Source organism: Phalangium opilio, unplaced genomic scaffold (assembly GCF_054372755.1).
Source record: "Phalangium opilio isolate 3A_F unplaced genomic scaffold, DU_Popi_V2 ptg000041l_1, whole genome shotgun sequence".
In the NCBI taxonomy this organism is placed as follows: Eukaryota; Metazoa; Arthropoda; class Arachnida; order Opiliones; family Phalangiidae; genus Phalangium; species Phalangium opilio.
The window spans coordinates 2,192,263-2,210,176 of NW_028324165.1; the positions used below are offsets into that span (position 1 = coordinate 2,192,263).

The 17,914-nt window shown below is 39.7% G+C and overlaps 2 protein-coding genes across 3 annotated transcripts; one reads left to right on the forward strand and one right to left on the reverse strand.

Annotated features, from left to right (window-relative positions):
* The first annotated feature begins 3,785 nt into the window (after window positions 1–3,785).
* Window positions 3,786–8,657, forward strand: LOC149679292 (uncharacterized). 2 transcript variants are annotated; one of them, XR_016365726.1, is made up of 3 exons: window positions 3,786–4,253; window positions 4,321–4,397; window positions 8,240–8,657. XR_016365726.1 is itself a non-coding variant. In XM_089835010.1 (2 exons), exons 1-2 carry the CDS (start codon window positions 3,786–3,788, stop codon window positions 8,243–8,245), a joined length of 618 nt encoding a protein of 205 aa, XP_089691136.1. In that variant the 3' UTR covers window positions 8,246–8,657. The 2 variants fall into 2 exon arrangements, 1 of the variants encoding a protein (XP_089691136.1); XM_089835010.1 differs by having other exon boundaries at window positions 3,786–4,397.
* A 3,776-nt stretch (window positions 8,658–12,433) lies between these two features.
* Window positions 12,434–14,919, reverse strand: LOC149679293 (uncharacterized). The gene is made up of 3 exons (XM_089834998.1): window positions 14,321–14,919; window positions 14,001–14,222; window positions 12,434–13,087 (listed from the first exon to the last, which is right to left on the reverse strand). Exons 1-3 carry the CDS (start codon window positions 14,549–14,551, stop codon window positions 12,494–12,496), a joined length of 1,047 nt encoding a protein of 348 aa, XP_089691124.1. The 5' UTR covers window positions 14,552–14,919; the 3' UTR covers window positions 12,434–12,493.
* Window positions 14,920–17,914: the final 2,995 nt, after the last annotated feature.

Below are 17,914 nucleotides of genomic sequence, written 5' to 3' on the forward strand. Positions count from 1 at the left end.
TTCCTTAAGTAAAATATTTTATCCTTAAACATGTGCATCATTTAAAAATAGAAAACGTATGCATTTTATTTTCTTTTTAAAATTTAGAGCTAGTTTGAGTATTCGGGCCTATAAGGAGAATAAAATGGGCAGAAAATTGTTGATAGCAGACAAAATAAAACAAGCATGAAAACTTAACAAAACGTGTTCGTTTATTTTAAAGTTTTCGAGGTTTCAAAAAATGACGTGTTGTATATCGCTCAAAGCTACAGATATTTTGACTCTAATAACTACATCACAGTCAAAGGGCGAATGTAATTTTCGGTTCGCAATATTTTCAATTTTGAAATATAAAAATAAATACTTCTAGCTCTATTTTTCAGATATCCGAGTATTTGAACTTCCTCGAAGCAAATGTTTCTCGAAAATAAACAGTAGTATCAAGGTAGTTTCTCTGAAATTTTTGTGAAAAAAACTAAGATAAGAAATTTTTTAAAATAATTGATGTTTTATAATCACGTCTTCAAAAATGAAAATTTGAATATCTGTTACTTCAAACAATTAATTTTCTACACTTATCTCTTACTTTTTCGCGTCTTTGTGTACAAAGACATTTTTTATTAATATCTGTCACTTCAGTCTTAATATGAATTAAAACTGTTTAGAAACTAGTATTTTAAAACGTATACTGAAAAGCAGGCGCTCCATTTAAGTCTTGTGGTGTTGCGCGTATATTAGTTACCACGTTTGAACTAACAAGGCCCTAACCATCTATTATAGAAGTATTTATCTTGATTGCTTCAACGCCCAGTCCAACTCAAATTGCCTTCCCGTCGTTTTCACGTGCAAAGCACAGTGGATGCAATAATACAAATAGATTCCGAAGACTCAGGCTAAAAAATTATTACGTAGACCTGTGTACAAAAACAATCTATACACCTGTGCACAAACATATTCCATAGACCTGCGCTGGGTGACCACATTTCCTAAATTTTATAATTTTTCCTATTTTCGGATGTCTTCCTATTAGTTCCTATAATTTCGATAATTTTCCTATATTTTCCTATTTTTTGAAATTGTAGATATTTTGTGCGTTCTCACTTTTGGTTTTGTTATATATCACCAAAGCTATGGAAGCCTCTAAAAATATTTGTCACGGAAGTCGGTGATGTTTTAAAGTTATAGCATATGTTTCTCAGATTACGTTCCATAAATATGACACTTCCTATATTTCGAAATGCTCGAGACTTAATGAGAGCTAGTTCGAGAACGACGCGAGAATTGACTACACACGATTCTCTACTCCATCTTCCTATTTAGTCTGTACTAAGCCTTTGACAGGGCCTCATCAGGCGTCGCTTTACGAGAATCTATGACGTTTCATTTACGTCACTTCGAGACAAGCTCTCAGTTTCCAGTGACAAATTTATGTAACATATCTTACGAAATTATGGTTATAATTAAACCAAAGCTCCTTTGTAAATCTTGTCTTATTACTTTCAAAGCATTTGCAACATATATTTTGCTATTTTTTCAAGAGTAGTTCTCTTGTCTTTTCCTGTTTTTTTAATTATACATCTATATCTATATAAATCAAAGTCCTGACCGACTGACAGACTGACTGATAATCATCGCCAGTAGTAGGGACTATACAGATATGCAGACATCCAAGATGGCCGCCACCCCAAGATGGCCGCCCTCTCCCCATCCACCAGACTCAAACCAAACTTTTCAGACAAGTCTGGACTAGCCCGAGCTGCTAGTTTCATCCCCCATGACATCATCTTCTTAACTTAAACTAAAACTAAAACTATAGTCAACCTTGACGTCATCCCTGGCTTGCTAACATTGGGTGTTACCCTTTTTTCTCTGTAAGCCTAAAGTTAATAAAAGCACAGATTTTAAGACATCAAATATTTACTTTTTATAAGATGTACAGATATGGGTGATAAATAAATACAGAATATATATTACAAAATAATCAACAACCAACAAGGATAAACAAACATGTTTTAAAGAGTTCATTTTTCACGTTGACCCTGTATCGTTATTTGGCTCGGAAGTGCAATCGGCGGAGGGACGTTTGGGTTTATTTTCTAATTGTTTTCTGCTTCGCCGTTCAATTTCGTAAAGAGTTAACAAAACGTTGACTATTAACCCGTAAACAAAAAAGAAAATGAGGCACAACATATTGCGAGGGCTATGATAACAAATGATATTTAAATTGCTAGTACGTGCTATATGTAACATACTAGAGAGTTAAGCGGCAGTTTTAATTGGATCCTATTTGTCACATTAGGCGGAGCGTAAGTAAAGAGATAATATCATTGGATAGGCTAATTAAGGTGGAGTTAGAAAATAAGCCTATAATTATAAGTCTGACAAGAATAACAAATATAGAAATAAAAATTTTTAATAACAAACAATATAATATATACAATAACAAATATTTATATGAAAAAAACCCACCATCATTTAAAAAGATTAAACACCGGTCGACCCAAACCCCCCACTGCCGCGTGCCGTCGGGGTCAAAGTCTAGAAACAACATAAAAACATGTTACAAGTTGAATTCTAAATTAAAAAACTTGAAAATATTTACCGCCGTTTCCACCGGTCTTAGCAATATAACCGGGGTCACTATCAATTGGGCGAAACGATCACCCCGCTTGACAACGTAGGGGGTTTCCCCGACATTTGCGACGACGACTTTTAGGGGTCCCCGATAGTCGGCGTCTATTATTGTTAAGAATTATTATACTTTTACACACTATAAAATAACTAATAAACATACCTATCGTCCCCTCGGCGACAAACAGCCCTTGGGCTGTTAAGCTGCTACGGCCAACAAGGCGGCCGTAGCTGTTCTCGGGCAGCATCACGCCTAGCCCAGTCGACACGATTTTGATACCGTGAGGGTCGATTACGGTATCCACTGGACAATATAAGTCCAGCCCGGCCGACTGGGGGGTGGCACGACGGGGAGTAAGCGCTGCCGGATGGATTTTGATCACGGGCAGGCAGGGCAAACGAGGAGCGGTCGAAAAAGACATCTTAAAGTTTTTGGGATAGTGTTTCAGAAACAGAAGTTAAACAACTGATAACTTTCATTTTGAAACACGGGGCTTATATACAAAATTAGCGAGGTCAAATCTAATAGTGTCTAGCCAATACTTTCAAGATTTTTAAAATTCAATAAATAGCCAAAAAGTTAATTAGATATATAGGTATAAAATTACAAAATCTCTCCGAGGTCTAAGTTTTTTTTCGTATGCAAAAAAGTTGTCTAGGTGTGTTTTAAATAATTCAAACGAGATCGTGTTATATAAAAAACCCTTTAGCGAAGGTTAAAAAGAAGTTACTTTGATAAATGCCTAAGGGGACAAATATTATTCGTATGCAAAAGCTTGTTTAGGCGTGTTTCGAATAATTTGAATAATTCTCACGAGATCGCTTTATATAAGAAAAACAATTTATTAGTGAAGGTTAAAACTAATTACTTTGGGAGGGACGGAAATTGTTTTTTTGACATGATTTAAATCTAAATAAATGTATATTAATATTAAACTATAGAGGTATTTTTTATATAGATAGATATCCTAATGTCTTCTATAATCTTTAGTACCAACTCCACAATAAAAAATGTTTTTTAGGTCAAATTAAAAATAGCGTATCAGACATAATTATATTTTTTAAACTCTTAATAAAAAACCATGTCTAAGCCTGTATTCTAAAAAAAAATGGCCCTGAGATTTTGGGTATAAAAGCTTGAGCATTGGTATTGGATTCTCACAGTCGATCCAGCCATGAACAAGTACCAAGAGTCTCAATCTATGTTTGAATCTCCACCGTCTTCTCCTAATAATCGACAAGGATCCAGCAACGGTCAACGAACGCTGAGTCAATTTGTAAAACCCGACCCCGTTGAGATCCTCCTCGATTCTGACGACGAGGAGTTTGTCCAGGACGTGTTGCAGAAACACGTTGTCGGCGTCAACGGGGTTGAGGGGTCCTATCGCTTGAGAAGCGACGGGCAATATTTCGAAACTAAAATCCCCCCGCGAAAAGGGGATTTCTACATAGACATCAGTATCTATAAATTTAAAGACATAAAAGACGCCCAGGCGGACAAACTGTGGGAGTGTAGACATAAGAGGCTAAAAAGAGTCGTTGACGCTAAAAACAAAGACGCCATCAAACTTCTTAACGCTTTCCATCGCTTGGTGGACGACGTGAAGAACGACGCAGAAGCCGCTCAGCAGCCGCCTAGCAAAGTACGTATCTATTTAACAATAAATTTACAAACCAAAATGTTTTCTATATTGTTTTTATTTGTGATAGAAATTCAAAAAATGAGCAGTGAGAGCAGCGGCAGCGGTAGCGACTCGGAGGGTAGTGGAGGAGAGGAACACGCACAGGTAAACCGGTACTACACAATTGAGCGGCAGATTGACAAAACGAGTCGCAAGTGGCATTGTAAACAAATCGATTTGCGTATAGCTTTCAAAAATCTGGAAGACATTCCAACGCGAGATTTTTTTCGAATTTTTCGAAAAATTCTCGACGACGTTATACGTAAATTAGTAACCGAGAATCCCGGGTATAATCGGGTTCGATTTGTTTTAAGCTCCCCCGGATTGACGACCCCTGTTAATATTAAATTTATAAAAATTGACAAATTCACCAGTAAGCGAATTATGCGCACCATCTATAGAGTAACGCAATCTAGTCGGGACTTTGTCTTTAATGGGGAAGATTTTCAGTTTGACATTATTTTTCTAAACCTCGATGCTAATATAGGGACTTATTATAAATCCATAAAAAATAGAACTTTGGTTAATTTGGATTATTTCGTTAAGCAAAATAACCAATTTATTTTTATGGAAAATAATGATAATCTCTGTTTTGCTCGGAGTTTAGTTCTGGGTAAAGAGATGGCCGATCGCAATTTTTATCAACAAAATAAGCAAGGTCCGCCCTTTAACCAGGACAATTTTAACAAACTGAGACGCAATAGCACTCTTCAAGGTAATATTGCAAAAATCTTGCACAGGAAAGCCGGAGTCCCCGAAGGTTTTGTTACTCTAGAAGATATTCAAAAATTTCAAAATTATTTAGTTCCCCATTATCGAATCGTAATCGTTGATGCTGCGAATAATTTTACCATATTTTTCAAAGGCCCCCAAGCTCCTAAATTTATCTATCTATTAAAAATTGGCGACCATATCCACCCCGCAAAAACTTGGCACGGCATGATGGGCGGTTGTGTCTCTTGCGATTTATGCTTAAAATCCTTTTACAAATACGAATTGTTAAAAGAGCATAAATGCCCCGAGGATACAAAACCTTATATATGTTTTCGGTGTCAAGGAGAAGCTTTTCATTTAACTAACGAGGATGCTTTAAAACGTTGCGACGAATGCCACCGCTATTTTTTCCCGGGCCCCTGCTACGAAACTCATTTACTTAATGGCACCTGCGCGAGCCAAAAACGATGTTTAGAATGTGGGCGACTGATGGGTGACGACCACGACTGCAATCCCGAATGCTCTCAGTGTAAAATAGTCCATCCGCCAGGTGAACATTTTGTTATGCCTTTGGAAACCAAAATGAAAGCCTCGCGGTTTATTTATTACGACATTGAGACTATTCTTAGAAATAATATCCACGTCCCCATTTTACTAGTTTGCGACGTAGAGACTGAAGCTGGCTTTGAAACCAAAATTTTTTACGGCGCCAATTGCGTCGAGCAATTTTTAAATTATTTATTTAGCGTAGAGCAGGTAGTTTTGACTGGACAGAAACGTAAAACGTACCAACCGCGCTTTACTAACACTCAAGTCGTAGCTCATTACGCGAAAGCTTTTGATAACTTCTTAATTCTTAACGCTTTAGTCCATAGACACGTCACCCCTGCCGTTATTTTTGACGGCAGTAAAATTCTCATGATTCATCTCGAGGGACCGCAAATTAGATTCCTCGATAGCTTTAATTACATTAGTCAACCTCTGCGTAATTTCACCAGCATGTTTAGCCTCGGCGATGTGGCGAAAGGATTCTTTCCATTTGATTTTCATACCGAAGAAAATCTTAATTACATTGGCGTCATCCCTGAAGCTTCGTACTTTAACGTAGCTCAAATGAAAGCCAATGATTATCGAGATTTTCAAACTTGGTACGCGTCAATGGAAGGATCTATTTACAACATCAAAGAGGAGCTTATTAAATATTGCATTCAAGACGTCAAAGTCCTGAGACAAGGCGTCGAAGCTTTTAGAAAAATTTACGTAGATCTAACCAAATTAGACCCTTTCTGCTTAAAAAATATTACTTTGGCGGGTGCTCTAACCACTATTTATCTTAACAATTACTATAAACCTTACAGCATGGGTATTGTTCCTTCTAACGGCTATAACGCAAAATTTAATCACAGTCAAATTAGCTTAAAATATCTCGCTTGGGTGGAGAAAACTGAAAATATAAAATTGCGCACTGCTTTAAGCTACGGGGGCGAGTACCGCGTGGGTCGCTATTTAGTCGACGGCTATAGCGAAACTCCTCCCAAAATCTACGATTTCCACGGTTGCTACTTTCACGGTTGTCCATGCCAAAAACTTAATGCCTACAATACCCAACTCAAAGCCAGCAACAGATTTCTGTACGAGCGGACCCTAGATAGAGAGCTGTTTATTAAAGAGAAGATGGTCGGGTATGAATATACCTCGATCTTTGAGTGTCAATTTGCTAAGCTTTTAAAAGAAAACGCCGAAGCAAAGGCTTTCTGCAAAAGTTTAATTTTTCGACCTCAAATATCAGCCCGTAGCGCTCTCTATGGGGGACGGACGGAAAATTTTGTTCTTAACTGCCACGTGCAAGGTGAGGAGAAAATTTTCTACAAGGATATTATTTCTTTGTACCCGAAAGTTTGTCGCGATTGTCCGTACCCTAGCGGCCACCCCATAATCTATAGCAGAGATTTTGACAAATCGCCAGGGTGGTATTTTGGCGTTATGAGTTGTCGTCTGCTTCCCCCTCAAGATCTCCACATCCCCTTAATTCCCTTCCGCAGCGGTGGTAAATTAGCCTACGCCCTCTGTCGCACGTGTCTAGAATTGCGAGCGGAAATCTGCGATCACACTGTCAACGAAAGGGCTTTCGAATCAGTCTGGCCAACGGTTGAAGTCTATGCCGCTATGGAACATGGTTATAAACTCCTCGATATATTCGAAGTGTACCATTATCCAAAAACGGAATATTTCTTTGCCCAGTACATGACTGATTTTATCGCCCTAAAAGTGAAGAATTCCGGATTTCCCGCTCACGCTCAAACGCCTCTGCAAAAAGAGGCGTATATCGCTGATATAAACAAGAATGAAAAGCTTTCTCTGACCGTGGCGGATATTCAATCAAATCCTTCCCTGCGTAATATCGCTAAAATTAATTTAAATTCTCTTTGGGGTCGCATGGCTCTGAATACGGGAAAGATTCGCAGCATCTTTATCAACAATTATTACGAATTGATACGATACGCGAGCGATTACACTCTGGAATTAGTCGACTTACGGCCAGTTACGGAGTCGATCGCTCTCTTATCGTACAAAGCCAAAAGCGATTACGTTTCGGACTACAAACTGGGGTCGGCCATTGTGGGGAGCTTCGTCTCGTGCTACGGGCGACTCGAATTGAACAAGATGTTGCTTCAATTAGACCGCGCAGCCTTGTATTGTGACACCGACTCAATAATCTACCGCCATCTACCGGGAAAGTTTGACATTCCAACTGGCAATCATATTGGTTGCTGGGCGGACGAACTCGGCGGTGATTATATAACTTCCTTTTGTAGTACCGGTGCCAAAAGTTACTCGTTTCGCACTAGCAAAGGAAAAGAAGTCAAGAAAATTAAAGGGTTGACGTTAAATCGAGAAAATCTTGAAAAACTTGACTTTGAAACCTTTGAAAGTGTAGCGATGAATCCGGAAAAGGAAGTTACAGTCAATGTCCCTTTTAATTTTAAACGGGATAAATACAAGCTGCAGCTAGAGGCCGTTAAAATCACCAAAAGATTTCGCCAAACCTCGAATAAGAGATTGTTGAACGCCGATTTGACAACCAGTCGACCCTACGGTTTCAAAGAGGCAACACCCGCTTCAACATCTCTCTCGCATGAATTACGAGGCTAGGCGAAGGCATACTTTTGAGGGCTTGTGGGAATCTTGCGTTCCCATCGAAGCCCTGGCCAAAGACGGTTTCTATCTTGCAGATGTAGAAACACAGACGACGCGCTGCGCCTTTTGCGGCATCGCCTTGTACCAGTGGCGTTGCACGGACCATCCATCGAGGGAACATCGGAAACACAGTCCATCGTGTCCGATGGTTTCCAAAAAACCGTGCAACAACAAACCACTGCGTCAGGGGTTTTCCGAATTCCCGACCAGCGAGGGCGAGGATGTTTGCGAGCCTCTAATCCAAACATGCCCAGCCATCAACAAAGAGCGGTCGGGAAACGAAAAAGTGCGCGTGCGCATAAATCCGTCGTGTTTTCTTCTGTAGTGCGTGTGTACCAACTACCCTCCGAGTCTCGCGTCAACTTTAACCTCCTCAACGTTCAACGCTTCCGCCAGCGTTGTCTGGAATTAGAAGAGAAACTTTTTAAAAAAACAATTACTTCATAGGGGATTTTTTTTTTTTTTTTTTTTTTTTTTTTTTGGGTAAAAGGGTTTCGTTTATATTGTTTAAATATTTTTTAATTTGTGTTTATTAAGGGTCTTTGGGTTTTGGGTTAATTGTATTTTTGATTATATATATATATAAACTGTTAATTAAAATAAAAATGTTTATTAATCAAGATGAATCCAACCGAGTCAGTCTCGCATTCTTTAAAGTTCCAAACACCCGCCCAGTTTCTAATCGTGGGGCCAACGCAAGCGGGGAAGAGTTTTCTTTTAAGTAACTTATTGCAAAATCATCAGCTTATGTTTGACCCACCGCATAAAAAGGTTATTTATTGCTACGCCGCCTGGCAGCCAAACTATGAAAAATTGAAACAATTGATTCCGGGAATTCAATTTATTCAAGGCTTGCCAACGGCGGATCCGGACTTTTGGGAAATGAATCGCGACTCCTACTTGATACTAGACGATTTAGCTAGCCAATTATTTAAACAAGCTCATATTGCCGATTTAGTGTGCGTGACGTCGCATCATTTAGGGTATACGGTTATTATTATTACTCAACAACTGTTTCCCAAGGGTAGCCAATCGCGGATAATTTCTCAAAACTCTTCCTATTTTATAATAATGAAAAATCCTCGAGATGTCGCCTCTATTAGATATTTGGCGCAACAAATAAGTCCAGATAACCCGAAGCGTATTACGGAGGCGTACAGACTAGCCACTAGAGAACCCTATAGCTATTTGTTAATTGATTTAAAACAAGAAACTCCGGAAAATTTACGATTAAGGTCGCGAGTTCTACCTCACGAATCACCTATGTATGTCTATGTCGATTAAATTTAATTGTCATTTGAATAATGGCCCCACGCGTTAAACGTCGATCAGCAAAACGCTCCCGGCTCGTCGTAGCGCGTCCCTCGACCAAGTTTGCCAAATTTGTCCCTTATTTACAGAGTTTGCGTCAAACTAGCTGTAAACAACGGCGAACCCTCTTAAACAATAGTAGCGCGCCTCAATTAAAGAGCATTCAGACAATTTGTAAGAATTTAAAGGGCGGGGGTATTTATTTGAGTAAAGACCGCAAGAAAAAGCTAGCAAAGTACAAGAAAATTATTAGACAACTCGGATCAAGTACCTTGTCGCAGAAAAGCAAAAAAAAGCTGTTGTTGCAGCAATCAGGTGGTTTTCTTACGACGTTGCTTGCCGCAATCTTGCCTTCGATTGTCCAAGCCATAGCTGCTAAACTATGAAACAAATGGTTCTTGTACCGGCGTCTGCAGTAACTTCAACAGCTGCCCAAGAGCACTCTGCTTTGGACCGAGAGATTGAGGATATTTTAAAATCGCCATTGAATGCCTACGATAAATTATATAAATATTTAGACGCTTTTAAGAAATATTTAAGTATTGAGAAACAAATTCCTTTACCTAAATTTGAGGTCGTAACACAGGCAATGTCTAATGTCCCCACGCCACCATTACCGGTCACCCCTAAAATGCCCCCGCGAAAAAAACAATTGTCATGGCCGAGCTATGCCACGTCATCACCGACAACAAGCGCTTCGGGCAGTTCTTTTACTACGCCTAAACGAGCCGAGCCTCGGCAAAAGGTTTTCAAAAGCGAAACGGCTGCGGGGACACCAACACCAGAAGATTTTTACCAACAATTTGGGCCGACCTATGTTGGAGATATGGTGAAACGGCAAGCCGAAGTTCTTGCGAATCATTTGCAAAACACATTTTTCACGCCAAAAAGAGAGCTAGAAGAAGGAGCTGTCGGTTATGCAAATCGTGACGACGATTTACAAGAGGAAATTGCCGATGAGCAAGAGAATTTAGCGGAGGAAAACGGGGACAATTTAACGGACTTGGAAAACCTGTTTGAGACGGCCTCCGCTAAACAGAAGAACAAGAAAAAAAAGAAAAAACCTCGGAAAAAGAAAGACGAGCTTCAAAACTTAGGACCGCTGGTTCCATCTAACGAGAGGAGAAAGAGGCATAATAAATGGCGCGATATTGATTAATAAAAAAAAAATGTAATATTTAGACAAATAAAAAATTGTTTTATTGCGAACAATATCTGTGTACATGTTTTTTTAAATGTAAAGATAAATATAATAAAGCGACATAGTCGTTAAGTTTAAGATTCTGGTCATAGATGGCGTCTAATATCGTCTTTCTAGCTACGCCCTTACAGCGGAGTGCTAGGTACAGACTACAATGCAGACCGCACAGTTGAAAAAATGGATGTTGAATTTGTTGTTTATTGTAAACAACTCGTTTCCCGTATCGTTTTAAATTAACTTTATAGTATCGCGGCGAATTTCCGTAAGTGCAAAACATTTCCACCGTGTCATTGTTAGAAAAGCACGCTATCCAATGTTCTCCAGCCTCTCCAGCTGCTTCATTATTGAATATAAAGCAAAATTTGGACCTTTTTGGCCGTTCTGGGAGTCTGTTTACTGGGAAGCATCCTAAATAGTAGGGTCGCGTTCTTTTGTCGCAAGTTAAGAGAGCGTTTATTTGCGAAGTGTTCATAATTTATTCTTGACAAGACCCGTCTCGGGTAACGAGACTTTTTGTAGTTCGGCGCCGTAGAAAACACCCAAAATTTGCTCCCCCTTTAAATCCGCTACGCGATAGACGGGTGGTGACCTGGGTATGACGTCAACAACGCGAAATATTTCGTCAGTAAAGGTGCCTCCCGAGCTGGTTTTTCTAAATACTCTACTAGCTATAGAAAGACGCACGTGATCGCCAACTTTAAAGGCCCGGTCACACGATAGCGATTTGCCTTAACGGTACGGATTGTGCAGAAACACGGAACACACCTCCAACGTCCAAACGATGTTAATAAAGCTTGTGCAAACGGCATAAAAACATGTGCAAATCGACGGAGCACACGGCTTGGCCCCCGTCTACAGATACCAGCTAACTTGTACACAAAGAGATTGCACGTGCTAACGCTTCGGAAGTGCGTTGCTTACGCATGCGCGAGTGCTGGTTTGCACGCTCTACTCTCGTCTTGGTCACACGCTCATTTTTAACCGCAAACGTCCTTGAACAAACCTAGTTGTGTCGGGAAACCCGAGCGTGTGGACGGAATGACGTTGGCTTGTGCAAATCGATTAGCGCGATTTGCGTAAACATTGCACTGCCGAAGAATTTGTTCGTGCAAACTCGGTGTGTACCGCGGCCAAACGACAGCGACCCTGACATATGTATGATTTGCGCAATACAACTGAAACACCCTTCTTGCGTCCACACGATGCTAATGTTTGTGCAAACGTCATTATTGGCTTTTCTGTTGCAGAGGTGTCATAACGTCCATGATCGCAAAATGTGCCATAGTGATATGTTCTTATTATATGGTTTTCTCTATTCTTTATTATTGAAACGCAAGAACCAGAAACGCCCACGAAGTAAATGGTGTAAAACATGGCTGCTACGTCGAAAAAGACATTCACATATACATTTAATGAACGATTTAAGAGAAGATCCTGATGACTGGCGTAGTTATCTCAGAATGGATGTCAACGCATATACGAAATTACTTCGTTTGGTGACACCTATTATACAACGCCAAGATACTGTGATGCGCGAAGCCATATCTCCGCATGAAAGATTGAGCAGTACTTTACGCTTTCTAGCTACTGGAAGATCATACCGAGATCTACGATTTTCTACCGCGATTTCCCATCAGTCGTTATCTGCGATTATCCCGGACACATGTCGAGCCATCTTTATGGTTTTGCGAAAACAATACATGAAGGTAAAACAACGTTTTAAGTTTGTTAAATCTTTATTTATTACATAGGCATTGTGTGCAACATAGTAATCCAATTATTGTTGTGGGTCGTAATGAGTCACATAATCAGCAATTGTTTCATGAGCAGCAACATAGGTTTCAATGCTATTCATAGTACTCGCGGTTGTGGTATGGGTGCCTTGGGAGGGTGTTGCATGGATATCCATGTTCGACGGTATAGCGTTCACGAAGATAGGCTGAGTAGGGATTGGTAATGGCGTAGTATTGGTAGTTGGAATGTGAATGCAACAATTCCGCGACAGGGTTCCTAGGTCTCCTTCGAACAAAGCGTCGTTAATTAACTTTTCAGCAAATATACGTTGTTCCTTGGGCATATTTCGAAGCTTATGTGCTACATTGCGTCCAAACACGTCATGCTGGTCCTCGGTTCTTGCTTCTGACAGCTTTTTACCAACCGTAGCTATAACATTGTCAATCTCCCGACCCCTTTTGTTATTATTTACGCGTCTGGGTGGTGCTGATGAACATTCGCTACTTGGAGTAGGGGGTAACAAGTCCAGGTCTAGCGGTGACGGATCCGTTGTGCAACTACTGTTATTAGAGGATTGTGATGGCGGCCGATATTCCTGGTCTTGAGGCGATACCACTGACTCAATGGAGTTCTCATCCTGAAATATTTTAATTTCATTTTAGGTACCAACATCACAGGAAGAATGGAAGCAAATAGCGCACGACTTTGAGAGAAAGTGGAATTTTCCCCATTGCCTGGGTGCCGTAGATGGCAAACACGTTAAAATTATACCACCACCGCAAAGCGGTTCATACTTTTATAACTATAAAGGGTTCCATAGTATGGTGTTGATGGCAGTGGTTAATGCAAACTACGAGTTCATCATAGCAGAATTTGGTGTCAATGGCAGAATTTCGGATGGAGGTGTAATTGAGCAGACAATATTCCACAGAAAATTGAAAGCGAACTCGTTACACATTCCGGGCCCAGAACAGCTAAATAACTCTAATAAAATACTCAATTATGTGTTCATAGGCGACGAAGCATTTGCTTTAACCCCTAACTTTTTGAAACCCTATAATCAAAGAGAGCTTACAAATGAACGTACAATATATAACTATCGCCTATCAAGAGCAAGGCGTGTCGTCGAAAATGCTTTTGGTATATTAGCTGCTCGATTTCGTCTGTTTCATACTAGCATTAAATTACAACTTGAAAATATAGACGTTGCTGTTATGGCATGTTGTGTGCTTCATAACTTTCTAATAAGACATAATTCAACAAGCTACATGCCGGCTGGGAGCACAGATAAGGAAGACACTATTCAAGGGTCACTATCATTAGGTTTACGGACCACTGATGACAATCTTACTGACCTTCAGAGAGGACACTATAGAGCGATTGCTAATGATGCCAAGCAGAACAGAGAACAGTTCTTATTGTATGTTAACAATGAAGGAAGTGTTCCCTGGCAAAATTCGATATGTAACATAAGTAATTAAACAATGTAACAATGACATTACGAAAATAAATACTAGGTGCAAACAACACAACCCTGTTCCTTCTCTTACATGTGAAAGGGATTCTTCAAAGTTTGACACTGAAGGTCGAGCTATTTCTTGGTCGTCCAAAAAGTTGAATAACGAGTAATACCACAGCGTGGGTACATGTACTTCATCCGCGCCAGCTCCTGACTTTTGCGACTCCAAAACCTTTTTCTTTTCTTTGCGGTAAGAACTACGCAGTGAATTTATTTTCCTGATTACTGCGTCCCTGTCAGCGTCAGCCTCCACCTTTCATAAGTGCATTCAATCATAGTCACCGTTTTGAACAACATAATGCCATAATCATTATTTGAAACCACAATTCCCATTACTTATGTATTACGTACCTCCTTTAATTTGTTGACCATTGTAAGGTATGCTGCATGTTTCTTATTGCGGTCCGAATATTCTTTTGATTTTATTTTCCAAAGACATGGCAATGATTGGTATAATTCAATAAAGTCTGCTATGAATTGTTTTGATAAATTGCGTATATCAGACATATTTAAGCTATTGCGCAATAGCCCTCCACTTCGGCAAAAGGAAAAACTGACGATAAATTCGATAATTTTGTTCATTGGCTACAACACTGCTACGGTGATACAAATCTGCCACCATGGAGCAATATTAACGAAAGCTATTTTCACTCCCACTCCAGTAATATTATTCGATGCGAAGATTAATGGCAATTGATCACTGTGTTTGCTTATTTCCGTTCCTGCTGAAGATACAACTTGTACAGTGTAACAAAGTACAGTTTATACTGTCCATATGCACACTCTTTACCGTGCAAGCCGAGTTTGCACGTACTAATTCTTTGGTTACTCAAGCCGAGCTTGGCGGTTTGCGCGACTATCCGTCGTCCCGTCTACACGCTTGGGCCTCCCGATACAAACCGGTTTGCACGACGAAGCGCGCGTTGAAGTGTGAGTGTGTGACCAGGCCTTTAGCCTCGGTGCGTATCGATTAATTCCGTTTGATTTCCCGTACAGTTTATTCCAAATGATTGATTCGTTATCTATATTAACATGAACCGGTGCAATTCCAGTAGTTGAATGAACCCGTTCATTATAGGCTTGAGTAATTAAAGGTAAATATTTAACGTAATTTTTATTCCCCGTGGCCGTAATAACCCGGGCAATTTGTTCCTTAATTGTTCTAATAAAGCGTTCCGCTAAACTAGCCTTATGCTGACTCCTGGCAAAATGTATTTGCACATTGTTTCGTTTCAAGAAGGAGGCAAAGTTGCGCGAACTAAATTCCCCCCCGTAGTCCGTGTATATTTTTAAAGGGATCCTCTCTCGAAATATTTTTTTAAAAGCTTCGATAACCTCGCCAGATGTTTTGTTTCTAAGAGGTACTGTCCATCCGTAGCGGCTTAAGACGTCAATGACGCACAAAACATAGCGAACATTTTTATTAAAACGTTTTAATTTCGGTAGATCCAACAAATCAGCTTGAAAAACGTCATCGATAGTCGAGGCGTACACTTGGTTGGTTTTGAATCGGAATTTTCGAAATCGATGTTTCGTATAGGCGGGCTGTTTCTCGAGAAAGGCGACTAATTGGGCTTTTGGCACGTCCGGTAAGGCCTTTTGTAACCTGGCTAGCGACCCATAAGCGGCCGGATTTGCCACGTCGTAATAAATTTTTCTAATTTTAGCGTCCATGTCTTGACAAGTATAAATAACGACTAAATGGTTTCCCAATAAACAACTTTATTTAATACACACAAAGGTATTTTATAAAAACAATATCAGTTTAACAAATACGCTATATTAGTACATTTATTTTAATAGCCATAAATCAAGGCATTCTTTAAATCGGCAAAACTGTTGACAAAATAAGCGTAAATATCCTCTTGATCCTCGATCCATCCATGGTCGGTCTCAAATTGATGCAAAATTTTCTCACGATCCAGTTGAGGCAGCGCTTCGTGCAAATTACGCTCGACTCGATCGCTGAAATTTGTGTCAAATTCTGAGCAGCTTTGAGAGTGGCATATTTGTTTTCGACACTCGACGTTGGCGCAAGTGGAAGTGACGTCAAACAAAGTGGTAGTGAGCTCGTTTAAAATTAATTCGCGCATGCGACAGACAGCTATCCCTTTAGCCTTGAGATCCTCGTCAATCAACGGCTTTAAGTCGATCAATGTCTGCCATCCTGTTTTGTTCAGGCTGAATCCTTCGCTGGTGCTAAAGTTGAGGAAATAACGACTGCCGCTGCCTCGTTCATAGTATCGAAGATCGATTAGACGTTCATCTTTCGAGTTGACGAAGCATTCCAGCTTGATGCGCTCTTTGACGGGCAACCAAATATGATAGCGAGGTATTTTTCCGTCAAAAAAGGACGTGAGTTCATTTTGAAACCGAAACAAAGCGTACCAGGCGTTAGGTTTTAATATAGTTTTTGTACGCGTATCCGATCTTTGAATTAATATTTTAGGTTCAATCGATTCAATGACGCAAATGTCGAGCTTTGGCGTAACGGTGTGTACTTGGTGCATCTTGGCTCGCGACTGATATTGTATTTATAAAGTTTTAGTCTTTTATACGTTGGGGTGATTATAAATAATTTCTCTGTTTTTAGATATTATTAATTGGTTGTTTGGAAATTCGGCCATGACAATGCACGTGACGTTTTCGGTTAGCGGAGAGCTAAATCTTAACGATAATCGCAAGTTACCAGTCTGGGGCATGGAATTTAGACCTAACGAAGCGAGATGTTCTCTACTCAAATCAAAAACAACGACAAAAAAGCCCTTCTTATATAAATCGTAAGAAATTATATTTCCTCGGTCAAGACCTAATATCTCGAGACCCTCGAATAAAGAATTGTAACATCTAACGTACTGGTCGTCGGCAAAATTAGGCGTAAAGGGGATATCGGGATAATTTTGCGAATTTAAAGAGAATTGCATGAAATCGAGTTTGAAGTGTTGGAGATCCAGGGGGTTAGAAGTTGCTTCCCCTACAAATTTTTTATTAGTAACGAAAGCCACGACAGTTCGCGAGGGTAATTGCCCCGTAAACAAGCTGTCCCTAATAAAATCTTGCGTTCCGGTGGTTATTAAGAAATTTTTCATAACAATAGAGTTTATTTCGTAGCGAGCGTTTATTCCCGAGTTTAACATCTGAGCGTGCGCTAGTTGCAGTTCGGGATTAACCTCAATTTCGCGCGTAAACAAGGTGCATTCCGTTAAATCAATCTTATACTTTTTGCCCTGCTCATTGTGAATAATAGCGAAATCCGCGGAGCTTCGATGAAGTCTAATTCGCACCTCGATATTATCTAGTAAGAATTTGGGCGTTTTGAACATATCCAAAAATAATTCGCCAATTACATCGCACGTCTTTGATTGGGCCACGCGTTTAGCGCGACGACCAATACCATTATCTTCTTTGTTGATTGTAACATGTTTTTATGTTGTTTCTAGACTTTGACCCCGACGGCACGCGGCAGTGGGGGGTTTGGGTCGACCGGTGTTTAATCTTTTTAAATGATGGTGGGTTTTTTTCATATAAATATTTGTTATTGTATATATTATATTGTTTGTTATTAAAAATTTTTATTTCTATATTTGTTATTCTTGTCAGACTTATAATTATAGGCTTATTTTCTAACTCCACCTTAATTAGCCTATCCAATGATATTATCTCTTTACTTACGCTCCGCCTAATGTGACAAATAGGATCCAATTAAAACTGCCGCTTAACTCTCTAGTATGTTACATATAGCACGTACTAGCAATTTAAATATCATTTGTTATCATAGCCCTCGCAATATGTTGTGCCTCATTTTCTTTTTTGTTTACGGGTTAATAGTCAACGTTTTGTTAACTCTTTACGAAATTGAACGGCGAAGCAGAAAACAATTAGAAAATAAACCCAAACGTCCCTCCGCCGATTGCACTTCCGAGCCAAATAACGATACAGGGTCAA

What these genes read in the sequence shown, in the direction of transcription:
- LOC149679292 (XM_089835010.1), top strand. Translation starts at nt 3,786, where the DNA reads ATGAACAAGTACCAAGAGTCTCAATCTATGTTTGAATCTCCACCGTCT.
- LOC149679293 (XM_089834998.1), bottom strand. Translation starts at nt 14,551, where the DNA reads ATGAACAAAATTATCGAATTTATCGTCAGTTTTTCCTTTTGCCGAAGT. An exon ending in TGGTCAACAAATTAAAGGAG is followed by an intron (nt 14,223 to 14,320) that starts GTACGTAATACA and finishes CACTTATGAAAG; the next exon opens with GTGGAGGCTGACGCTGACAG. An exon ending in TTGAAGAATCCCTTTCACAT is followed by an intron (nt 13,088 to 14,000) that starts GTAAGAGAAGGA and finishes AAAATATTTCAG; the next exon opens with GATGAGAACTCCATTGAGTC.